The sequence below is a fragment of the Apodemus sylvaticus genome, chromosome 23, assembly GCF_947179515.1.
Source record: "Apodemus sylvaticus chromosome 23, mApoSyl1.1, whole genome shotgun sequence".
Lineage (NCBI taxonomy): Eukaryota > Metazoa > Chordata > Mammalia > Rodentia > Muridae > Apodemus > Apodemus sylvaticus.
The window spans coordinates 24786702-24813420 of NC_067494.1; the positions used below are offsets into that span (position 1 = coordinate 24786702).

At 39.0% G+C, this 26719-nt stretch overlaps 1 protein-coding gene across 5 annotated transcripts in view; it reads left to right on the forward strand.

The window, feature by feature from the left end:
* Adgrg6 (adhesion G protein-coupled receptor G6) overlaps window positions 1–26719 on the forward strand; it is a 134217-nt gene that overhangs the window by 81516 nt on the left and 25982 nt on the right. For all 5 annotated transcript variants that reach the window (XM_052169324.1, XM_052169325.1, XM_052169322.1 and 2 more), the window contains 12 exons: window positions 3126–3211; window positions 5004–5056; window positions 5736–5801; window positions 9167–9309; window positions 11789–11900; window positions 12905–12960; window positions 13482–13692; window positions 14684–14855; window positions 16278–16418; window positions 19007–19126; window positions 21609–21654; window positions 22830–22936. In XM_052169324.1, coding sequence (XP_052025284.1) covers window positions 3126–3211; window positions 5004–5056; window positions 5736–5801; window positions 9167–9309; window positions 11789–11900; window positions 12905–12960; window positions 13482–13692; window positions 14684–14855; window positions 16278–16418; window positions 19007–19126; window positions 21609–21654; window positions 22830–22936 — 1313 coding nt within the window. The remainder of the gene's footprint in view (window positions 1–3125; window positions 3212–5003; window positions 5057–5735; window positions 5802–9166; window positions 9310–11788; window positions 11901–12904; window positions 12961–13481; window positions 13693–14683; window positions 14856–16277; window positions 16419–19006; window positions 19127–21608; window positions 21655–22829; window positions 22937–26719) is intronic.

Sequence of the window (26719 nt, forward strand, 5' to 3'; positions counted from 1 at the left end):
GCTCTTTTCAACATTTTGAATAAAATTTGCATCCAATACCTAGTATTATTTACCAAGAGAGTTTAGTCAAGTTTTCATAGAGAGTCTGGGTATTTCCACAAATCATGAATCTTTGCCCAATCTCCTTGAATTTCTCCCCAAATGCTGCTGGCATGCTGATTACTTCCAAATGATGTAATCGTTTGTGCTTGAATCAACACCAGGCCTACTGAACAGTGAATGTCTGTGATGCAGAAACAAGCAACCCACCTAGGAATTAATTCCACCTGCCCTCATTATTCTGAAAATCCAGTTCCCAAGTGCCAACTGCAGTGTCCCTTCCAATTTCTCACATGTGTTCAGCTAGTCAAATAACAAATTCGCTCATAGGACATTTGGGGGAGTCTTTAAACACCAGTCATTGTAGATTTGTATGCTAGATGTCTAAAGAAGTTGGGCATCTAAGGTTCTACAGATTGCCATTTGAAGTATAAATTCAACTTCCTAATTGCCTCCTCATCAGTTTGGAAGAATTATCTGAAATCTAAAGTAACATGTGACTTGAATTTTCACCTTGTCTCTCCAAATAAGTATATTTAATTTCATCATTTCAATGCTATATTTTGTAACTTTAATGAGAATTTTCATATTCCTCAAGAAACTTGAATGATTACGTGGAGAAAGACCTGCAGTAATGAGCACTGCTTTAATACCATATCTGCAATAGCTCCTTGAAGTTTTATATAGCTAGAAGAGTTATAGACTGGAAAATAGATAGATATTTATTTGGTCTGCTTCTTCCTTTTAAAAAAATTCTATCAGAGGCTCTTCTGGTCTATATGGTATTGTTAGGACAACGCATACATCTTTTAAGTCATGTGGATGCATGAAGATTTGTAGTTGGCTTTGATACTAGAATATCATGCCAGTTTTCTATCTGTAGGCAGAGACTTGCTGCTTTGATAACATCAATGGGCCTGTTTGTCTTTCTTAATAGCTTGTCCCTCAGTGGCAATGTTTAAATAAAGTAATTTTTCAAAACAAAAAACCCTCCCTGTCACTAGGCCACCAGTATACACTCCACAATCTTTGATTCTTTTGGTGCCTTTTAAATGTAGCACATAATTACCCATTGAATACATAACTCAAAAAAGTTTTAAATAAGTAACATGTAAATCCCACTGAGTTTTTAGCTAAATTTCTAGTTCTGAGGTTTCCAAGCAGAGACTACTTGATAATTATTCACAACACAAAAGAATCTGAAATACAGACAGTAGTTTAGTTGAGATCTTAATCTATTTGTATCTCTCCTAAGCAATGCTCAAAAGCACTAAGGTTATCTGATGCTGGGTGTTTCATTTTATGGAATCAATGAACTGAAAAACAGAGGAGCAGGTAGCACTTAAAATGGAAAGACACTGGGCTAAATATCTGGATGCTTTCGTACATTTTCAGAAATGTCAGTGGTTAAAATATTGGCATGTTTAATGCTTTGTAATCTTTTCAGTGTAAGAGAAAAATAATTCCTTATATTTAGTGCTCCATCTAGTGGTAGCTTTTAGCTACTCTTCAGGAATCTGCCACTGTTTATAGATGATCTGCTGGATTCCAGCATGCTTGGATTTCTGCAGCTTGATATCCTCCAAGCCACTCAGCAAATCCATGATTTGTCGAGATGAGACCTACTGTGTAGGTTTTTACTTTTTATAAAATTTGCATTGTTACCATCTTTTCTTACATATGTTCTAAATAGTTGCCATTCAGAACATACTCTGGGGAAAATAATATTCAAGATTACTAAAACTGTAGGAGTTTTCGACATTGACATAACCTCATCTGTATAAATTAAGTTCACCAGCCTCTGACTTAGTTTTCCTATATGGTTATTTGCATAACTATATAGGAAGATAGAAATACCTATTATCTCACATGAGACTTATAGGACTGGGATTTGCATTTTTGCTATACCTCGGACTTTCCAGAAACATAATTCTATATATTTTTGTACTGCTTCCCCAAATTTCTCATTGAATGAATTTCTCAGCATTGCTTAATTATATATATCTAGATATTTTATACTTTTTTACTTAAGACTTAACCTAAAAACATGGAGAAAGATGGATAACAATCATAAATATTAATTTCCCCCTTTTCTTTAACTTCTACTTTAAAAGGATGCCCCCACCCCCTGCCCCATTTGGCTACTTTGAGTCAAGTGCCCTGTGGCACAGAGCTAGCTCCTATAATTTACCAAGCCCTTTGTAATGAGCTAATTTTTCATGAGGACAAAGAGACTCAACACTTTAAAGAACCACTAAAACCAAAATAGAGCCTTCTTTTCAGAATATGGTTTTCTCTATAAAGTCCATTAAACCAATTAAGATTCTACCTGTATATATACCTGAGCTTTCTTCTCTCTACTTTGGTAAAGCGACTGCCCTTAGAAATTAAGTGAAATCCAACCCAATACTTTAACTGGAAGTGTATGCTTCAGTTGAGAGAGGGAAATGAGGAAAAGTGGGGGAGGGATCACTGCTGTATTTCCTGAATAAATCTTGCCAGGAATCCCACCTACTATTTCCCATTTTCCCATTCTCAAACTACTTTCTTTTTTGTTTGTTTTTTGTTTTTTGTTTTTTTTCGAGACAGGGTTCCCCTGTGTAGCCCTGGCTGTCCTGGAACTCACTCTGTAGACCAGGCTGGCCTCGAATTCAGAAATCCGCCTGCTTCTGACTCCCAAGTGCTGGGATTAAAGGCGTGCACCACCACCGCCCGGCTCAAACTACCATTTTAAATCATATTCAAAAAAGCATAATTTCATATTATCAGAAATCAAACCTCACATGGAAAAATTATCACTTCAGCAGCCCTAGATATCAGGAATCTATAGAAGTTAAAAAATAGCTTGCAATTACTACAGCAGTCATAAACAAGTGATAATTTAGAGGCAATGAAATATCTACAAGAGTAAACTAATCGCGAGCTACTTCTAAGTGGTTGCAACAGTGATTTTAACATCAAAACTGACCCCAAACTTCCTGTGCCTATGTGTCCTTCAATTATATGCAATGACGTGATGATGAATTTGTATTGTTTGTTCCACAAGTAAAACATTATTAATTACTAATACTATTTCCAATATGCAGATGGGATAATGTATCGAATATCTATTGTGATTCACAATGACTTTAAGCACCCTGAAGTAAAAGTGCAGACCAAAGTAGCAGAATGGGTAAGTAAGGTTATTCTGTTGACTTTTTACTTTAAAACTGTATCTCTTTATAGATTGCAAAAATTCTCGATGAAACAAATGCTATAATAATAATAATAATAATAATAATAATAGTGGGCTGGAGAAGAGGCTCAGTGGTCAAAAGTGGATATTGCTTTCAGACCTATGTTTCAGTTCCCAGCACCCACTTCTGGCGGCTCACAAAGGCCTGCCACTCCAGCTCCTGGAGATCTTACGCCCTCTTCTGGTCACTGTGGGTACTGCACTGATATGTTCATGCCCACCCGCCCTGTGTCACTCACACATACATAATTAAACACAAAAGAGAAAACTTTAAAACAGTATGTGACAAGACAGAAACAAAGTCTTGGGTTTCTGTGTAGGAAGAGAGATGTATTTGGGTACAGGATACAAAACTGAGCCTAACTAGTCTTCACAGATAGAAACAATAATTATGTGCTCAGTTTGCTGATTGAAAGCAGGCTGTGGGAAAGGGGGCCTCCTTGAGTTCCCCTTTCTTTATACAATGTTCCTTTTATTTGTTTTTACAGGCAGAATGATTTCTAAAAATAAAATTGTTTATTTTTTATTCTCGAGCCATGAGTAATATTACTAATCATGAAAATGAGCTCTAACTAGGAACCTTGCTGCTAGACAGGGTGCAATTTTACATTACACTCAGTCCTGTGTGGTTTGCATCCCAGCATCGTGTCATCTAAGGGTAAGATTTATTAGCTACCTTCATTTGTGATTCAGGATTCCAGAGAAGTTACTAGAAAACAGCAAGGATGAGTGATACCCCCAATACCCATCACAGGGCAGGGGTCATCGACCCTGAAAACTCAAAATCTGACAGGCCTCTTTAGTGTTTTGGATTATAGATGATAAACCAGTGAAGTCTATGCAAATATTCCAAATTCAGGGTGAAAATCAGAAATCTTAAATACTTTTGGCCCAAGTGCTAAATTTAGATAAAACACAACTTAATTATACACAAAATAATTATCATTATTTTGCCAATATTTTCTCGAATTTTCATTCCATTTTAATAATATTTACAATAAAAACTAAAGACATATGTGAATGACAGCCTAAAGAAGCCTTGGAAGATGACTTAAAGATAGCAGGATTTGGTGTTGACACACAAGGCTGGCATAGTCCCCATGCCTTTGGGTTTCATCAAAGACATATTCTTCCGTTTATACGTTTTCTTGTTACTGATGTTTTTATGAGATGAATATTACTACAAAACATGCTTGATGTCATCTCAAGCTTATTACATGCAAACTAAAGAAAGTGTCAGTCGAAGGGTTGTTACAAGGATATTAGACAGACAGGAAATGACTTTGTTTCCCACTGCACGGCCTTGGATGTTGGATGAGATCTCCGTTGGTCAGCAGATGATGCTGGAGATTAGACAGACAGGAAATGACTTTGTTACCCACTGCGCTGCCTTGGATGTTGGATGAGATCTCCGTTGATCAGCAGATGATGCTGGAGAGCTTTTCTCCTCTTTAAACTTCCGTCTCTTTATATCTAAGAAGGTGGCGTTGGGGTGGGAGGATAGTATCTGCTCCACTGATTAATCAGAAGGTTAAATGAGCGCCGCTTGTCCCACGGCTAGCCGCCCCAGCAGCCTGTTTTTTCTGTTCTGCTCCTGTGAGGCTGCAGCATTTCCCCATGGTCTTTGTACATGAGGACAACTCATCTTTTGAAGGGAAGACAACCTTGACTCACCAAAGAATGTTTGTAAGCATTACTGGAACTTGTGCTTTTCCATTGTGTCTTCCAGCTCAATTCAACCTTACAGAATTGGAACTACACTGTTTACGTGGTTAATATAAGGTACATGCAACTAATTGTCTGAGAAAAATAAGTGTTTAATTTTCCACTCCTCCCCTCTCTGGCTGTATCTGAATACTTGTGCATATGGTTCCAATATGTGAACTGGATCAATATATTATGCGTTTTAATTTATCAAACTTTAGAAAAGATAATCAGAGGCAGAAATTATGTTTATCCTTCCTTAGTAGATCACACTGAGTATGTCTTGGGTGTATCACCCCAGTTCAGAGACTACTTTCTCTACAAGTTAAGATGTTGACAATCTGTTTGCACCCTCCTTTTTAAAAATGAGCTTTCATTATTTTCAACTTAATTTCTTTCATAAAATATTGCCCACACAGGCTCCCATGATGACGCTTTCATAACCCCATACTTAAATCTCAGAGATGTACTGGCACAGGAGAGGGGTTGAGTTGTTCAGTAAGTGTGGGAGGTTGAAGAAGCCGATTCTTTCTTGGAGTGTCTTAGGGTCGGTGATCCACTAAAATGCACTGTGGGTCTTCAGGAGATCACAGATGCAGAGTTGTCCAGCTGTGCAGTCCTGACAACCTCAGAACACACACTTTGGACAGCTGTATTAGAGTCTCTGCCCTCCTCAATCTCTCAGCTTCCCCAGTTTTGCTGCTGACCAGACGCAGTGAATGAGCTTGATCATGGATAAATGTATCTGTCTTTACAGTTTTCACCAAGACATAGCAGAGGACAGGATGAAAGTCAAGAGAGACACCATGGACGACGACAAAAGGTAACAGGAGGGAGACATGGAGAGTGTGTTGGGGTTTTCTCCTTGCTCATGGCTGTCTGGAGGGGAAAGCTCTATTTTAAGATTCCAATGATATGGCATGGTACATAAAATATGAATAATAGGAGCCAAATATTTTTAATATCTACGATCATCACCATTTTTAAAGTCTCCATTTTGAAATTTGTTTCAAGGTCATGACTTAACCACATAGGTGATCAATGGCTGTGCTCAGCATGCACAACGCTCAAGGCACTTAGGGATAAGTCTTTCAGATTGGTGCAAAATAAACAACTAAACCCTTGAATGAAAGAAAAAAATAGTTGTCTTAGGGTTGTGCCTTAGGATCGCCATAGAATTGTAAAAATAATTTGAAAGGCTAATGTTCTTAGAAAGCGTGTTCTTAGAAAGTTTTAATTTACTGATCTGATGTCATAAATATGTAGCCATTGGGCGGTGAAATTGTTCACAGGGTAAACTCGCTTGGGGCCAAGCCTGATGACCCGAGTTTGATGCCCAGAACCTACATGGTGGAAGGAGAAACTGATACCTACTGGTTATTCTGACCTCCACACGTGCTCTATTGAACACACAACACATTACACACACACACACACACACACACACACACACACACACACACACCACATGCATTCCAAAATATAATTAAGGATTTCTTTAAAAAAATGAAAAAATAAACCCAGACTTAAGGACAATAATGTATTGCTACTATGAGACATACACATAAAATTTTATTTGGGAGTTGACCTGAAAACTTTTATTATTTTCCCTTTCTATTTAATATTTGAAAAACAAATGCTGTGAGCCTTGTCATTTCTATATGTGGTCAATAAGCTGAACCACGCTGCCTGATTAAGTTTTCATTGTGATTTTCACTTTCCTTTACAAACTGAAAACAGAGTAACATATTTCAGGATGGCAAATGAGAAGACATTTCTTCTCCTTCTCCTAGGCAAGTGGTCCTTGCACACAGTTATTATTACATCATGTTGAGCCTCCATCAGTGGATCCAGCAGCAGCTAGGATCCTCTGTGGGTGTTTATTTAGCATTTGGGACAAGCCTAGTTTGGAGTGTGACCAGTGAACCTTTCCTTAGGACCTAAGTATCCCACCAGCTTACTCGCAGAGGTTCCTATACTAGTGATAACACCAGACACCAGCTACAGTGGGTGTGTGCCAGCATCTCAGAACCTCGTGCATGAAAGACATTTAAATAAATAAAATCTCCATTTCCTGCTCTTTCAGTGAATAATTTCACAGAAAATTATAGGGCAAACGAACCAGTCTTACTTGTGGGAAAGTCCACTTACTTGGTTTTCCTTTGTTAAAAATTCTCAGCATTGTCTTTTTATAGCTTCCCCTCTTTTCAAAACCTATTCTTTGCTACTCTTGTGCTCACTGACAAGGCTTTGTGGCCTCTCTCTTAGTTTTCCTTTCACACAGGCTACTCCATTCCTTTCCCCCAAACTCTTCCTTTCAATCCAATGTTGCAGGTCAAGCATCAGATAATGCTGTTGTGTATCATTGCTTGGACAGGCAGAGCACCTGAAACCACAGAGCATCTGATTTATACTAATAGTGAATGGCTGATAGCAACAGAGAAAGACCTGGACTGTTGTAGAACCATAGAGTAGTTTCTGTTTTCAGATGGGAACGAAAAATAACACAGATAAGGATTGTGAAACTGTGGGCTACTTCTTGAATGGTTCATGTTATTCATGTATTGAATGCATCCACTGAATGAGAGATTGGAATGTTCCCACAATACATTAGGGTGCTGTCCTGGGCATGGCTGTGAGTTCCCAGGAACCAGGGTGGCTTTTCTTCTAACAGCCATTTAATCACAGGGCACCTTATCATATGCCATTTAGAAAATGATCAACGGTTCACCATCCACAGCAATGTGCACATCTCATGATGAAGTCTGGCTTATGAATGAGTGTTAAGTGGTGGATTGTTTTAGAAGTATAAGCTCTGAGAGAGGAGCAGTGACTTTGTCCTTTAGCTTTGTTTTTTGAGGGCCGTCTATGTAGATTCTTCACCTATCCTTCAGCAACCAATACTTTACTGATTTACGATTTTTCTTTTAACATCACAAATGGTCTCGTTCTGTTTTTACTTCTATTCTTACTGACAAAATTTCATACCTTGAGTGTGCCATCCTTGGTGCCTGCCTCCTCTTCTCTTGGGCGATTGAATAGCAACCGATCTAGATAATAGAGTGATGTCTGCTATATTCTACATTTTTCTTCAGAATTGGAGGAAATACAAATGCAGCACTCTCACATAAAGCAGTAAAAAAAAAAAATTCTCCTTTCCTTGACAAAATGGCGTCATGCACCTCCACCTCAATGCCGAATTTTACCTTTGGGTTTTTGCTCTTGTTAAAAGCTACAGTTATGGCTTAGTTGTATGTTTTTGCAGGGGGTTTGTAAATCTTCCTCTTTGATTCCTACATCATTTGATTCCTACATTCCTTTGATTTAGATATTTTTCAAGGTCACACATTCTAAAACCATTTGCAGCAGTGTAGTAGCCAAACTGCATATCTTGAGTGTTCATTTTTACAATTTTTCACCAAACAGAGCACTTGTAAAAGCTCCATCTATGGGCATGCATCATATTTGTAAATAATAATACAACAATTTCAAGAGTCCAGTATACAATTTGAATTTTCCCCTCTGAATTTTTAAGTTTTGCATATACAGAAACAAAACAGAATTAAGTATATTATATCCTCTTTTGAGTTAAGTGGATGCTATAAATATTATTATATAATATATGAACACTTCATACTAAATATATAAATATTTCTTTAAAAACTGGGGTGCTCTGATAAAATTTTAAGGAAATATTTTGTAAAATCTATTCCTGGTAGCGTGAACACTGTAATTTGTACCACAGAGAAAGGCCAAGACTCCTTAATTGATCCAATTCAATCTCCACGTGTCTGGTTTACAGTTTCGGAGATTCAGTCAATTATCATCATGGCAAGAACCATAGCAGCATCCAGGCAAGCATAGCACTTGGAATGCTGAGAATTCTACATCTTGATCAGAAGGCAGCCAGGAGAAAACCCATCTGTAGGCAGCCAGGAAGAGGTTTTCTTCTGCAGTGCGTAGAGCTTTGAGCATAGGATCTCAAAGCTCACCCTCACAGTCATACACTTCCTCCAACAAGGCCACGCCTACTCTAACAAAGCCACACCTAATAGTGCCATTTCTTCTGGGCCAAGCATATTCAAATTACCACACATGGCGTCCATGTTCTATTTCTCCCACCATAAAAACCTGAGTCAGTGAGCAAGCCAAGATGCACTAGTTCTCTCTGACATATTTTTTTTATAGGTTGGTGCTTTGGGCCCTTCTAGTCTACAATGCTACCTATAATGGCGACCTGGATGGAGAAATGATTGAAAAACAGCTTTTAGCAAACAATGCATCGCTAGAGGATGGTGTGAGGTTGTGCAAAGTCAACGTGAAGCCACTGGGTACGTGAGTTCAGCTTTTGTGATTTACACATGCAGAATTAACACATACACACATACACATTCTTCTTTTGTTATCTGTCTGTGTAAAGTATATTTTTTAATGATGAAATTTGTTAGAGGCTGTTTGAAATGAATATCATTACTTTAAAGATGGTCTCAATAATCTACGGGAATGAAGGAGGCAGCCTGTTTGTATTTACCATTTCTCAGCCTAAAAGGAGCAAAGTACCCGAATACCCTTGACTATCATTGGCTTCTGCTTATGGGATTAAAAGACTGTCTATGTACCTTTACAAGAACTGTCATCAAATAACTAATGAAGATAAACTCCTTATTATAAAATATATTTTACTGTTGTGTTCTTTGTCTGTGAATGATGCTATAACCTTCACAGGAGCAAGCCAGGAATTTTGAACAGAGAATCCATTCTCAGCGACACACCTTCCACATTCTAAGCTCCCATGATACATGTGACACAGCCCATGCCCCTTTGTACCTAGATCACGTGCATGCTCTTTACCACAACGGCTCTGCACACCTTCACCCATATAATTTCAGTGATAGCCACAAATCCACTTCTTCTTAAAGGCCTTTTCTGAAGTTATCACATGTAGTATGCATCATCATTGTTTAGCCTTTGCTTCATATTGTTAAGAAACTTGTGCTGCACATACACATTAAGAGTACAGTCTCTTAGTGGACTTATCTGCATTCTTATGCATGTTTTATTTAAGTATTTTGATCTTTAGCATGAGATAGCATCTTATTTTCTTTAAAAAAAATGCTTCACCCCAAACACTTGAATATTTGTCAGATGAATAAATGAATGGATACATCTCAAGATATTTTACAAACAAATATCTAAAACCATACACCCAAAAGCAATTGCTCTGGTGTTATTCTAGGAGCAGTTATATTCTAATGAGAGACTTTTGTAGAAATTGGGACTAAAGATTTTGCTGCTTTTTGGTGCACTAGTAAGTTGAAGTAGGGATATGGTACTTTTCACCCCTAGAGTTTGCTAACAGCGATGTCTAGATCCAGTGGGATCAATGCACACTTACGAAAGCGCCTGCCCATCTCCATTCTAGGACAACACAACACAGAGTTACCGAGACCATCAGAAAGGTGGATACATATAGATAAATGCCTCAGCCGGGAAGTACTAAACAGAGGCTGGGGCTTTGTGAAAGCACGTGCTTTCTCCCACGCAGGCGTCCAGAGAGGAGCCAGAACTCCCATGTCATACACAAGGGTCTCTGCAAAGAAGCACTGCAACAAATGGCAGGAAAGATAAGACCACATATCCCTGAGGGACCACCCCTATCTGTCCTCAAAGGCTGGATAATCTTAGGACAGCCTTCTGTGCATACCTGGATATTTAATGTATCCTGGTTATTTAATATTGTGTTACAATGGTTCTCCAGAAGTGACTCTGTGAAAAAGGGTTTATGGCATTTGAAAATGAAAGCTTCAAACCTCCCGAATTCAAAGGGCAATTTGGAAGGCTATTTGAATCTTCAGTTGGTGCCTACAATGGTGGTTCGCAGAAAGACTTGCTAGTTCTTCAGCACATGGAAGACCGTGGTGGCTGGTATCTTGCTATGACTTTGACATTTCCAGTGATAAAATCTGAATCTTTTCTTTTTTTTTTTTTGCCATTACTATGACATAGAGCAGTGGTTCTCAACCTTCCTAATGCTGCGACCCTCTAATACAGTTCCTCATGTTGTGGTGACCCCCAAACCATAACATTATTTTCATTGCTACTTCATAATGATAATTTTGTTGCTCCTGTGAATTATAGTAAATATCTGATACATAGGATATCTGATATGCAACTCCCATGAAAGATTCATTTGACCCTGAAAGGATCACGATCCACAGGTTGAGAACCACACTGACCTAGAGGATTTTTTCATACAAAGAGTAGAAGAGATTCACAAAAGAGGTGAGACAGGTGAAGCTAGCTTGTCGGAACTTCCTTGTCTTTTCTTTCCCAGTAAGCTTGTAGGAAGGGCACATCCCAAGAACAGCTAGAAAATGACCCATAAAATATGCTGACAGCTCAGCCACAAAGCCTTGTGTGCACAGTTCGATCCCCTCCCCCATTTTAAACTGATTGCACTACATTTTGAAATTTTCAGGTTTTGTTCTCAATTCCTATCATGTTTATTTTCCGAATGAAACTCCATTACTAATATGCAGCTAATGGTTTATAGGAATGAGCATGTACAATTCATTATTGCAGTGTGTCCTTTTATTATAAGATAGTTTTGTAAGGTATAATAATTTTTTATCTCAAGTGCATGCTTATCCTTGCTAACTTTAAAAAATTCTAAATATAAAACACTGGTTATTTTGATAGTATATAAAGAGTTACTAAATTCCCAGGACTGTCATTGGTTTTCATTCTATATCTTTAACTTCAGAAAATTAAGGGCTGTTCTATCTCATGATGACTCTCATTTTCCCCTAGGTTGGTGTAGTGCCTTGGAGGACGCAGAGGGCTCTAAGTGGACACCCATCTCACCATCGGTCTACAAACAACCATGTCCAAACAAGCCAGGTTTTTTTATGACACGAAAATGGTAATTCTTTCTTTGACTTTTGACTAATCATGTGTCTAAGCTTACTATCTATGTCACAGCAGTACCCAATCATTGCATTGATTTGAGATGCAAGGCAAGAACCACACACATGTGGGTGGATAGATATGAGGAAAAAATATTATCTACAAGGCTGCTTTCCTCTCACATTGAGCTAATCAGATTCTCAACAAGAAAAGATTGAAAAAAAATTAGAAAGCCAAAGCGTGGCTCCAGAACAAAGGGCCCTGTAACCAACTTGGTCTCAGAGTATGCATCAAAACCCTTAGGATGACTTCTTACCCAATTGGGGGAAGACAGAATTGGCAGGAGGGGTTGGGCATCAGATCCAGGTTGGGCAGCCTGTTGACCCAGACTGCCAAGACACAAGAATTCACTGCATGTGTAATAAACCTTAGATGAGAGAGTTGCATGGATTCGCCAAACCGCCCTGCATATCTCGTCCTCCACCCTCTGCCTGGGGTCCAGTTACCTCTTTGGGAAGGGATTCAGGAATGGAAAGTGCCTGAGTGTGAGTCCCCGGGATCAAGGGGACTTTTGACACTTGCTGTGGAGAAGAGAGAAGTGCTGTAAGATTTATGGACGCACGTTTGAAATGTGGCCCTACCTCTTCCTGGCTCAAAGTCTTGGGAAAATTCCTTGGCTTCTCTAAAATGCACTTCCTCTTTTATAAATGTGGATTGGAATCTACTCTCCAGAGTTATGTGAAATTGAAATTAGAGTTTTCCAGTAAAGGTCCTTAAAGCAGCACTTGACGGGGTATGTGAGGCCAGGATGCAGGATGTAGCTGGTACTTCCCTTCAAGAGTGCAAGTTACTGACTGGTCTTCCAATGAGGATTCTTAGCGTCATTTGTAATTTTCTTTTCAAAAGCAATCTAGCTAGATATCAAGGCAAGTCCTGAAGCTTAACAATTGCTTTTGTTAAATGCCATTTCATTAATGCCACATATTTAAATGTCATTTTGTTGTTTGGTAATTATTGCAGCCTTTCTAATGCAACGTCAGCCTCCTGGGGCCCAGTCGATTCTTCCAACTGCTCAAGTGAGTTCAATTTGTCTTCCCTTCCCAATGACAGAGTGAAATGACCTTATCATTGTTAAGGCTTTATTCTTTTCAGATATGATGTTCTGCTGTGTGATATATACTGTAATATTAAAACTTAGACAAATGAAGCTTTCATGTGTTTTAGTAAGAAAATATACTTATCTGCATATTAACTTTGTGTCATATTCATAACCTAGGGAAATAAAAATGCTAAGAAATTTATACAGAGGATTTAAAAGTAATGTGCAAATTGCTATTCTATACATTTTTCATATTTCTGCATTAGTTTCAAGTAGAAAACATGTACTTAGCAACTTCAAGGTAACATTGATTACTTTGAATCATTCATATCATACTTAAGGATTGTGTTCCTATGTGGAAAGAAGCATTACTTTATGAAGATGGGTAAGGGAAGGCCTGCTCCCTGCACCTGTATAATACACTATTCATACTGTCTATTCCTAGAAATGTCCAAAACACCCAGGCAAATGTTATATTGTTTCTTTCCCTCCTTCTAGGACAATCAAATGAATTGGCCAATGATATTTTAAACAAAACTGGCAATGGGCAGAACCTAACCTCAGCTAATATCAACAGCATTGTAGAACGGGTCAAACAGATTGTGAACAAAAAGGAAAACATTGACATAGCCCTCGGCTCCACTCTAATGAATATATTTTCTAATATCTTAAGCAGTTCAGATAGCGATTTGCTTGAGTCTTCTACTGAGTAAGTATCCCTTCCCAGCCGAGTTACACGGTGCAGATGTGTTCTGAGAACATTCCCCGTTTCTGCATTCTTTGTGCTTACACTCCATAATTCATTACTCTGTAAGATGCATATGTGTTTACCAAGGTCATGAACAAAGTAAATTCTAAAGCTCTCTATAATTTACAGAGTAAATTAGACTTTTTATCTAGTAACATATATAAAGCTTTCCCCCAAAAGCATACTCAGAACATTGTAATATATTTTCATTCTAAAACTTTGATTATCCATGATCATTTTCATTCAGCCACTGTACACCTGCTGTTTTACACAGCTCTGTGAACTCCTAAAATGGAAAAGCCTAGAACAGGTGTGATTATATTTCTTTGTATTTTGTTATTCCACTTGTTATTGATATTAGGGTCTTTAATTTCTTCTGTTTCCTTCCTTTAGGTAACATTTCTTTGATGAAAATGTATTTGTTAGTATGTTTTCTAGGTTATTTGATCTCTACTCAATTCATTGCAAGCACTTTCGCAGTACCTTTTGGTTTCTCAAACAGTATTTGTGGAAAACAAAATTTGTTCCTGTTGACTTAGCTATTGATTGCCCGTAAGGCTGTACAGTTGGACTGGAGAGAAGGGTTAGTAGTTAAGAGCACTGACTGTTCTTCCAGAGGACCTAAGTTCAGTTCCCAGAAACCACATGGCAGCTCACAACTGTCTGTAACTCTCATTCCAGGGGATCCAACACCCTCACACAGGCATACATGCAGGCAAAACACCAATGTACATAAAATAATAACAATAAAAAAGACAGTACAGTTTTCTTGAGATTTAATCCATTACTATCATTCAGTGTTTTAGCCAATGGCATTGAGGTTTGCAATCTTTTATGGCTGTATTCACTAAGATCAAAGAACTTAAAGATAATTTCTTTATTAGAATTTTTATCATGCGGCAAGTACCTAAAACACACTTTAATCTAAGTGATGTTGTCTGCATTTCTTTAGAGCTTTGAAAACAATTGATGAGCTAGCCTTCAAAATAGACCTGAATAGCACCCCACATGTGAATATTGAGACACAGAATTTGGCCCTTGGAGTCTCATCACTGATGCCAGGAACAAATGCACCTTCAAATTTTAGCATTGGCCTTCCAAGCAACAATGAATCTTATTTCCAGGTAACAAAGCCATGCCTGTTTGTTTGTTTGTTTGTTTGTTTTTAATTTCAACTAATGAGACAGCGAACAAATTTACTGGTTCCTTAATATTAGATACCTCAAGGAAGTCTTGAATATATATAGAAATATAGGAGGTGTAGGTTTCATAGCCTAGATGATGAAGGGTACCTTCTAAAGGAGGCGGGAAGATGCTATATCTTAGCACATGAGGTTGAAGTATAGGTTGGGAGGGATTTAAAGAGATAAATGACTTATTATCAGCCTCCAGGTGGGAAGAGGCACAGGGGAAGCCTTCTTTGTGCCACTGATTCTAACACTGGACTTTAGAGGTCCAGGGAAGATACATTAAAACAATTCTGGGCCTTGCCCTCAGAGCTTCTGAGATGATAGCCTCTGTGTGGAGCTCTAGTATGTCTGGATTAGCTAAGTGCTCAGCGGCTGCTGTTCTTGGGACCATGTGGTGCAATGCCACAATGTAGTGGTTCAGTAGTAGCAGGCTGCCAAGGACAAGATGAGGCTGGACAAGTAAACTGGGGCTCAAGTGACACTCTTGGACATGTTTAGGTCACAGCTCATTCAATAACTTTGTGCCTACCATGTCTTGGTCACTGTTAGCAAGCAGAACAAACCCAATCATTGCAACACCATTCCTGATCTGTGGGATGTTCTGAGTGGAGCATACTTGGGTAGTTTTGGTTTTAGCTGTCAAGAGAGATTACAATGAAAACAGAAAAATGGTCTCGGCATAGGGTATGAGAACTTTTTTGTTCTTTTAAATTAGGGGTCTAGGGAGCTATCAGGGCTTTATTTAAACAGGGTAAACTGCACTGGTCTCTCATACTATGAGGACAATCTCTAAGGCTTGAGGTATGATATCTGAGGCTGTTCTTCATCTAGCTGTTTCTCAGTCTACAGACTACCGTTCATATAGCAACCAGGGGAGTGTCAATGAAGACTGAGTTACTCTGTGTAATTTCTCCATTCAAAGTGTGTCACTCTCCACTTGTCTTATTCCAAATGTAGGCCATGGTGTCAAAACAAGACAAAAACAGCTGTTCTTTCTTTAGAGAGATAACTGATCCCTGCAGTTAAACAAGTTAGATGAAGCCCGTAGTATATGGAGAAAACATCAAAATCAGACGCCTTTAAAATCCCACTCTCATACTTGAAAAGTATTCATTGGTCTCTAGCATTGTGGATAAGCTTTAAAATCAAGGTATTCTTGTTTGAACTCGGAATGCCATCTCTGCCTGTGACTGCAAGTGACTTATCCAGGAATTCCAGACCTCTACAAGAGGTCAAGGCCAACACTAGCTCTAGCTAGTGTGTTGCTTGCCATGTTCTTTCCTCCAACTCAGCCTGGGGACTGGGCTACCATTACCCTCACGATGACTACTCTACCAATGTGTTTGTGTGTGCCAGATGGACTTCGAGAATGGACAGGCAGATCCACTGGCGTCTGTGATTTTGCCTCCAAATTTGCTTGAGAATTTAAGTCCTGAGGATTCTGTATTGGTCAGAAGGGCACAGTTCACTTTCTTCAACAAAACTGGACTTTTCCAGGTGAGAACTCATTGAATTTATCTTTGCTCAGAGGTTAAAACATTCAGATTCTTTTGAAATACACCAACAGTTACAGAAAAATTAATCTACCATATTTTCTAAATTAAAAAATAATATAAATATTTAAATATTTTACTCGAATAATCTCCAGTTTAACAGTATGCACTTACTTGAGTCTCAAAAACAAATATCAGGCTAAGATGTATTATATAATGAGAAATTGAATTAGTTATGATGCTACTATTTATTATTTGTTAGTCCTTTGTTCTCCTGACCCTGAGGCCTCTAAAGTTAAAGCATTTGTGCACCAAAGGAAAGGATTTTTTTTTAACTCAGCAGGAAGCACCTTTTACATAATGAGCGGCATTCTTGGCTTTAATCATTTTTCCCATTAGTATTTCAAATGACCTTTGGCATTCTCATATCCGCAAAGTAGAGTGGCATTGTGCTAAGCACATATTATCATTTTTATTGGCATCAGCTCAGATACTAGATGGTCAACTGCCAGAAAACACTAGTGACCCTTGGTTGCCTTTATGAGGCCAGCCCCGTCGTGAGCGTTTTGCTGGACCCTTTCTTTAGAAGAAAAGTTACCAGTTAAATTCAAGGTGCCCGGGTTTCTTCAGCTGTGTGCCCTGTGCAGTGGAGCATTTCGAGTCTCAGGTCCATAGTAATGTTTCTCATATGGTGGATAGAGGGGTGGGGCAAAGGGAATGAATATGGTGAAATGTAATTCCAAAATTTTAAAAATTTTATCTGCCAATATTTTAGAAACAGGCTTTGTAAAATGTCCGTGTATAATATAAATGGGACCTAGACTTTTATACAAACTTTGAGTTAGGGACCAACTCAGCTTATAGCTGCTTGGTGAAATGTGTGTTGTCCTCAGCTTAGGGTCTAACCATCAGTTTGTGGAGAGCAAACTGATCTATAGCCTTGACAATAGCCTGTGATAATTAGGGTTTCCATGGGGCCCCCTTAGCCAATAACTCAAAAAAATATAGCCCTTCCTGAAACTGCAAATTTTTGCTTTGTGGTGTAACATGTCTAATTAGTGTTTTGTTTTCCCTATTATTTGGTGGCTCCATGTGTATTTCTTTCATATATTTGTATATATGAAATATACATTTGTACATTTCATATACATGTATACATTCATATGTTTCTACATATTTTAGGAAGCTTCTACAGTAGCACATATTTAGATTTTTGAAAGTAAACTAACAGAAATGTATGTAAATATATATACATATATGTATATATGTATAACATAAAATAAACAGAAACCAGTTAAGAATCTGCAGTATTCTCCCCATGCTATAGAAATAATAGGAACGTTTTCAACAAGTGATGGCCATTCCCAACCCAAGTCAACTGTGATGGGGTCATAAAAATAGAGAAAATGGTTTAGAGAGTGTGGCAAGGCAGTATGGGGGAAGGGGGTGCCTAGGAGGGCCCATGCCCAGGCACTCTTCCCCTCTGAGGGACCAGACACACACAGACATGGTATAGAATAGAGTTTATTCATGGAAGAGGATGGGAGTTAATGGGGTAGTGAAGGTAGAGGAAGGCGGAGAGAGAGGAGAAGAGAAGTGGAGACTGGCCCTGACCACGTGGAGAGAGGCAGGAGGGGAGGAGAGCCCAAGAGGGGCAGAGAGGTGAGAGTGCCAAGAGGCAAGAGTGATGAGAGAGAGAGACAGAGAAAGAGAGAGAGAGAGGAGGGGCATGCAGCCCCATTTATAGCAGGCCAGGTCTATGGGGCTGGGCATACCTGGCTGTTGCCAGGTAATTGTAGGGTGGAGCTTAGACAGAATACTAACTGTGTTGATAGTAATGAATATAAAAAATTAGTCAAAAACTATTTTAGAATTATATTTGGAATTTAAGAGTGATTGTATAATTGTTTTTAATACAATTGCCTTATAAACTGTGGCATAGAGACATTCGAGTTTGACAAGAAAACAAGATGGAAGAGAAAACCAGAGAACTTGCTAGAAAGACAGACTGGTGCTCCAAGTCATTGGACAGCACAGATTTAGGGACTCTCTAGCCACCTAATTTCTCTGCGAACTCTTCTTCTGCTGTCAAGTCTAAAAGACTAAAAGGCAGATGTTCTAAGTGGGACTTCAGTCCCAACAAATTACATTTAAGTATAAACTGGTAGGCAAATCAGGCTGTTGGCATGGGTGTAAATGATGAATTACTCTTTAATTTTTACACTGTAAATAATTTCATCTGTTCTCTAGAGTTGGGAAATTATTCCATTGTTTCATAGCTCTTTATGAGTCTGTATGATTGATGAGTCTGTATTGTTACAGTTGTCAATTAGCTTGCCTCATCTGAGTGATGGAGAATAGAGTGCTTCAAACAGTCCCTCATAACGCTGGTTCGTGCTGTCCCCTCAATGTATTTTTTTGTAATAAGGGAAATAGCAGAGACCCTTCAGGAAAGCCAACAATTGAAAGTCATAAACAGGATGTTCTAGAATTGAGATCTTAAGTGTAAAAGTTGCTGACCGTTTGCTTACTTTGGAGCATGAAAGTGTGTGTTTATGACTTGTGCACGCAATCTGTTCTTTTCTTTCAAAGGATGTTGGATCTCAAGGAAAAATCCTAGTGAGTTATGTGATGGCGTGCAGTATTGGAAACATTACGATCCAGAATCTGAAAGATCCGGTTCAAATCAAAATCAAACACACCAGAACACAGGTAAGAAAATGCCACAGATAGCAGTTGGGGAGTACTTACCATCTCCAAGAACTGTAGATGATAAAGAACCACGTCAACACATTTTATTTGGGATGACATCCATCCTCTAGAAGGGAGATGGGCTGGTCAGGTAAGAAGGCACCATGATGTGTGGATTATGTTTTGGGTATTCCAGTTTTCTAGGTTAATAACCACTTATTAGTGAGTGCATACCATGATTCACCTTTTGAGTCTGGGTTACCTCACTTAGTATGATGTTCTCTAGCTCCATCCATTTGCCTAAGAATTTCATGAATTCATTGTTTCTAATGGCTGAATAGTACTCCATTGTGTAGGTATACCACATTTTTTGCATCCACTCTTCTGTTGAGGGATACCTGGGTTCTTTCCAGCATCTGGCAATTATAAATAGGGCTGCTATGAACATAGTAGAGCATGTATCCTTATTACATGGTGGGGAATCCTCTGGGTATATGCCCAGGAGTGGTATAGCAGGATCTTCTGGAAGTGAGGTGCCCAGTTTTCGGAGGAACCGCCAGACTGCTTTCCAGAGTGGTTGTACCAATTTGCAACCCCACCAGCAGTGGAGGAGTGTTCCTCTTTCTCCGCACCCTCTCCAACACCTGCTGTCTCCTGAATTTTTAATCTTAGCCATTCTGACTGGTGTAAGATGAAATCTTAGGGTTGTTTTGATTTGCATCTCCCTAATGACTAATGAAGTTGAGCATTTTTTAAGATGCTTCTCCGCCATCCGAAGTTCTTCAGGTGAGAATTCTTTGTTTAACTCTGTACCCCATTTTTTAATAGGGTTGTTCGGTTTTCTGGAGTCTAACTTCTTGAGTTCTTTATATATATTGGATATTAGCCCTCTATCTGACACATCAAATGAGATACAAGAAGAAAGCAGGAGTGGTCCCTGGTTCTGGAAAGACTCAGTGAAACAGTATTTGGCAAAACCAGAACGGGGAACTGGGAAGGGGTGGGAGGGAGGACCGGGGAAGAGAAGGGGGCTTACGGGACTTTCGGGGAGTGGGGGGGGGGGCTAGAAAAGGGGAAATCATTTGAAATGTAAATAAATTATATCGAATAAAAAAAAATGTTAGCAAAAAAAAAAAAAAAAAAAAAAAAGAAGGCACCATGAATGGCAGCAGCCACCAGCGAGTCTCTCTCACCTGGTACCCAAGAATCAGAAGAGAATGGAAATGATCAAGAGGGCTACTGTTGTTAATAAAGGTCTTGAGAATCTCCAAATACAAGGACACAGACACGGTTTTTGGTTAGGAGTTGTTACTGTCTCTTTATTATTTTTAAAGTCAAAAACAATTGCAACTGAGAAAGCTCAAGGAACAACTAGAGAGAGTAGACTTGTCCTTTGGAAGATGTGCAGTGACTTAAGAGGTTGCCAAGTTTAGCATTCATATTACCGCAGGACCCGCTCTGCTGTCCACTTATGTGCTACAGGGAGATGTCCCATCTTCTCCTGATCACAAACAAGTATATTCACCTATGTAGAGCTTCTGAGTAAAGGTCTCACAAGCGCCAGGAAGGATGTGAGCAGGCTGATAATAGCCAAGGATTCGGAGTTGAAAACACTGAATTCACTCTCCCTTATCATGAAGCCTCCTTATTCATCTTTGGCCTTATTTGCTTCAGCATCCACAAAGGAAGACATGTTTATTCCCCATAGAAAAACAATGGGACCTACTATTTTTTTAGGTCTATAGTTCATTTGCATTAACTTGTCAACAGTCGACAGTAGAGACCATCTCTCTCCACTAGTTTTTGTTTAATTTACTTCAACTGAAAGCCTGTCCCCACTGAACATCAATAGTTCCCTGTTCTTACCTCCAAGAAATCCCTAGCAACCTCTATTCATTCCACTTCCTTGCTGTACTAATTTGGTTGGAAGAATCACCTTAGAGAACCTACAGTCGTTGTCCTTCAGAAGTGGCCTTCAGAATCCATCTGTGTTTTATCACTTGCCTGAAGCACATTCCTTCAAAGACTGGCTGAAATTCCATTGTGGGAACATAACAGATTTTATCCATTCACCCATCAATGCTCACTTGGGTTGCTTCTATTTTCTGGCTATGTTTTGTGAATAATGCCATCTGGCTGTAGGCATACAACTGTCCTTTGAGGATCTGCTTTTAGTTTGCTTTTGCAGATACCCAGACATATGGGAGAATTTTGAAGATGACATGAACATTAAATTATAAAAAGCATTGCTAGACATGAAGAATAGAAGTAGAGTCAGTACTTAATAAGAGAACACAGGGTGAATGTCCTTAAGAAAAGTGACTGACATTCTTCCCTGGGAGCCCATTTGCTGTTCATGCAAAGTTTCTAGGAGAGTAGACCCACCCAGGCTGCCAACCTGGTCAAGTGCTACTGGCATGGTGGTACTGTTCAGTTTCCTTTCAGTTGTGACTTCGAAACAATTTAAAATATGATTTTTGTGTTTATTTTTATGCTACTCTAGGAAGTGCATCGTCCTATCTGTGCCTTCTGGGATCTGAACAAAAACAGTAAGTTGTAAAATCCTGAGGGAACTTAATATAGATTAATAGACTTTCAAGTGTTTTCAAGCATCCCCTTCCATTTCACCCGAAACCACAACTTTACAGCAAGCAAGCTTCAAACTATAGTTTAGATAGCTTAGGAAATCAATTCTCATTTTTAAAATAACATTTTTGTCACTGCAAGAAGTAAGCATATTTGACTCGCAGTCTGAGCAAATTGACCATTTTCATTTCAGTTATGTGTGCGATGTGGCATGCATTTTTGTTGTAGCCACTTGCAGATGAAAACAGTCTGATGAGATGATTTGACTCTAAGTCACACAAATTATGAGACAGTTGAAAGAGGCTACTTAAGCAAGTGATTATAAAGAACACAGATTATTTGAAAATAAAAATGACCTCCAAAATGGTATTGAGCAATCAAAACAAGGAATCAACAAATCACTGGGAAAAGAGTGTGGAAATGATAAGGGAATTGTGAAAAGAAATCTCTTGCGTTCATCTTCTAAGAGTCATCTTCCCTATGGATTCCCCCAATACCATGTTGCTAATAAATCTATCCTGGCGCCATACCGGCTATATTGCTTATAAAATGTTACTTAGTATAGTTGTGGTTAGTGTTTTAGCTTCCTGTCCTTTGAAATGCTGATTGACTTGTATACTTGGTTAAAAACATCATCTTGTGCCATAACATATTTAAAGAGATGGACAAATATAATGCTAACAAGTCAGATAAGCTGTGTTCATGTCATTTGCCCTTGCTTTCATAATGATAACTACTGTGTGCATCACAAAATAGGCTAAGCCCACATCCCGTTTTCGTATGTCTTCCTAAAAGGTTAGTCTGATCCCAGAGAGGAAAAATGCTTTGGTCTTCTGAGAGCTCATTAGCACATAACGTTTGAAAAGAAGTTTTAGTTTTTATAAAAGTTTATTTCAAAAGTTGCTTAAAAATTAATATTAACATCTGTAGAAGCCCTGAGATATTTCAGTGGAGCACAGTTTGAAATGACGGTCTGAAAGATTTTGAGATGACTTTCAAGTATCTAAATAGTTCTGCATTTCGGTCACCACAAGAATGATGGCCATATTACAGATAACTGCTGAGGTACAAGGGCTCGTCTCTTACAGAGGACGTGGAGCTGCTGCTGCTGACCTCCGCTCACTGTTTCTTCCCACAGAAAGTTTCGGGGGATGGAACACCTCTGGATGTGTTGCCCACTCTGATTCGGACGCTGGTGAGACCATCTGTCTGTGCAACCACTTCACTCACTTTGGAGTTCTGATGGTAAGAGGAGTTTCTTAGCTTACTTTGACACATTATCATTTTAGAAGAAGGCACACATCCTAGATATCGTAACCTAATCATGACCATCTGTAACCTGCATCATGGGTCATAAAGAAGCATCCGCTTAGCAGAGGATTTGCACCCAGTGATAGCATCACACAACAGAACTATATCTCATTTTCTATAGTACTAACAAGAAACAATTCCAGGATAAAAACAAATATCCTTGTGAACCCCTTTAGTTAAGGAAGAAGGAGATGGTCAGGCAGAGACAAGAAGAGAGAACAATAGAAGAAGGAAGGTGTTGGGTTGTTGCTAGCATGGAAGAGAAATAACTATAAATACTCCAAGCAAGATTTGTCTTCATGTTTTATTTACTATGCTTGCCTGCCAGTTGATATTGCATCTTGGGCCAAGTGACTTCTCTCCTGAAGAGTATAATCCATTATGACAGCTAGGAGCGGGAGTCTAACTCCAATCCTGCAAGAGGGATAATAGTTGGAGTTTTCTCTCACTTAGAGGATTTCTTATCATTCTTTCTACTCTTTCTTTCTCTCATCCTTAAAAATATCTACCTATCCAGGATACTCAAAATTTTGCAAAAAAAAAAAAATTTAGGCCACATCAGTGTTTTCTTTTATCCCATTCAATTTTCATGACCCATCTTACTACCTTAGGCCTATTGAAAGTCATCTGTGAGTACCATTATCTGGTACACTTGTGTTGTATAAGCATCTATGTAGGATGCAGAACATCTAGAATATACTGGGGCCATTGTTTTGACAAAGTTTCTATGAAGGGATCAAGTACAGTTGCTTATTCATAGAATATGGGAGTAGTGGGAATTGAGCTGATACAGTTTTTCCAGTTGGAACCACAGACACAAGGTTCTAGTCACCTCATCCATGAAATCCTCCAGCCTTCGGCCTGTGGGGTCTGGGAGGAAGAATGAGCAAATCTGGGCTGTAATATTTGGCTGATGAACTACTTGGGCTGTGTAAACGGCCATTGTCTTATGACAAATCTGCAGGTTGTAAATTTACTGACAATCAGACATACAAACTGTCTGGGCAAGAAGAAGTCACAGACAAAGGTAATGAATCACAGAAAGTAGCTTTTTAATGCTCTCAAAATATGTTGATTCTTTGGGACATCGAACTATAATTAGTTCACTATACTGACCAAGTAAACTACAGTGTGTTTTCCCTAAACATCTGAAACAGAAATCTACATTTCCTCCTGTCTTCTTTTTTTCTTTAAAATTGACTAAAGATAATTCTTCATAAAAGGCTTATTTTGAAGAATTAGTCATTCAGATATGTGAACTTTAGCTCAGTTAGTTTAACTGTTTCAACACTGTGCAGGTATATGTTTGAAAATGATTGCGAATTTAATCCTTGTGGATTAATAGATGCAAGTAACAAAGTTGACTTCTCAGAGGTGATTTATATGCAACCTAATTTTACCTGCACATTACCCGGATGGCTGGTTTTACTACATGTTATTTAAATTTTATTATGGATTTATAAATGCACATTGCATTACCTCTTGCTGTCTGGGTAAAAAGTTAAGTTTACATGTGTAGAGATTTGCATGTTAGTGAATTCCTTCACTTTTGTTTTTGACCTCTGTTGTAAGATTATAAACCACTGGAAGAAAACACTTTCCAAAGTTCATCCTTTTTGGCAATGTGCCAGCATCCTTTTGGCTCTTCCAGACAAACAGCACTTGAGTCACAGATTTTCTTTGATTCTGGATTTGCAAACTCTTGTTCACTTGTATAAGATAGTCTCAGAGTCTTAAATATTCCCATGAACCCATCATTATGTCTTTTTATCTGTCAGTGTGAAAAATGTCTAATGTCCTTTTCTACATTTCTCTGTTATAGAAATGACTTCCCTCTTGTTTGTCATTCTTATATCTCCATGTTGGCTCCTCTAGAAGGATAAAATTGTCATGTGATCCTTCTCAGAAAACACAACATGATGGGAGAATTGTCCCTGAACTGCTGTCCTTACACAGAAGTACTGAATTTTTCCTTAAATTATTTACTTTGTCTCATTTGTCTCGCCTAGATGAAAACAGTTGATCATCCTTCAAAACTCTCAATTTCTCTACTCTAGCTGATTCTGCGGAAACTTACCAGATAGACACCAGTCTGTAGTCAAATGGCACTGACAAAAACTCTGTCCCATGTGTCATGGGCCCGTGTCTTTCCTGTGTTTTGAGGGACACCTAGGCTATTGAGGAAGGGGAAGACTTTCTGGCTCCAAGCCCCCACCTCTATTGATCTCCGCCACTGTGTGTCAGTGTCTCAAAACTACTGCATGAGCCTTATGGCATTAGTTCTATGTAGAACTGACTTCTGCTTCTTCATGTCAGTACATGCGCATACCCAGAAATATTGCTTCTATGTGGGGTAGCCTCTGGAAGAGTATCAGTTTTCTTGACATTTGATGAAAATGAAAGGAAATTGACATAGAGAAAGAAAAGTTTACTTTTACCACAATATTGAAATGTTTAAACTGCATGTTTAATAAATTGCTTCTTTCATTTTTAAACATCTGTATATTGGAAGTAAATCTCAACTCCCCCCAGAACAGATTAGTGGTCTTACCTCAGGTTTTATCCTTACCTTGTACTTCATTTAAGGAGAAGGAAGGTTTTCCTGTGAGGTCCAGAGTTTTTAAGTTCACTTCAACATGTGAGATTATGCTTCTTTTCTATCCATGTTGGTTTCTTTCACAACTCCTAACACTTTAAATTATGCCATTAAAATACAGTTATCAAACCCAGACACCGTTGTGGATACCAACAAGTGCTTGCGGACAGGAGCCTGGCATAGCTGTCTCCTGAGAGGCCGTGCCAGTGCCTGACAAATACAAAAGTGGATGCTCACAGCTAATGGACTGAGCACAGGGCCCCCAGTGGAGGAGCTAGAGAAAGGACCCAAGGAGCTGAATGGGTTTGCAGCCCCATAGGAGAAACAACAATATGAACCAACCAGTGCCCCCAGAGCTCCCAGGGACTAAACCACCAAGCAAAGAGTACACATGGAGGGATCCATGGCTCCAGCTGCATATGTGGCAGAGGATGGCCTTGTCAGGCATCGATGAGAGGAGAGGCCTTTGGTCCTGTGAAGGCTCAGTGCCCCAGTGTAGGGGAATGCCAGGACAGGGAAGCAGGAGTGGGTGGATTAGTGAGCAGGAGGAGGGGGGATGGGATAGGGGGTTTCGGGGGGGAAAATGAGGAAAGGGGATAATGTTTAAAATGTAAATAAAGAAAATATCTAATAAAATAAACGTTAAAAAATATGTAGCCTATAGGGATTAAAAATGCTAGATCGCAAGTTACCTGGTGACGTCACTTTTATGAAAAAATAAAAAGAACCCAACCTTATACATGCTAGGCTTTGAAACGACCATAAAACCTCAACACCATCCATAGCAACCTCCAGCTGTTCCTGCCTAAGCATCTCTCACGTACCTGACAATCTAGGGGCCTAGGGATGGCCCATGTTTGCACAGTGGCCTCCCTTTATAGCCATGCCCCTACCTCTGCAGAAACAGGTGTGGTTGTTAACTTATCATATAAGGCAGCTGCATCCTACCCTGTTTCTGCTGGGGGCTTAGTGTTTTTACTCTTTGGCTTACACTAGGGTACCCTGAGCTTAGATTAAGGAGGCCCTGACTGAAGACAGTCTATTCCTACTTCTGCAATGATGCCTCAGCTTTCTTTCTTGTATTGGTCCACTGGAGGGTCACAGGTAGCTATGGCAATGTG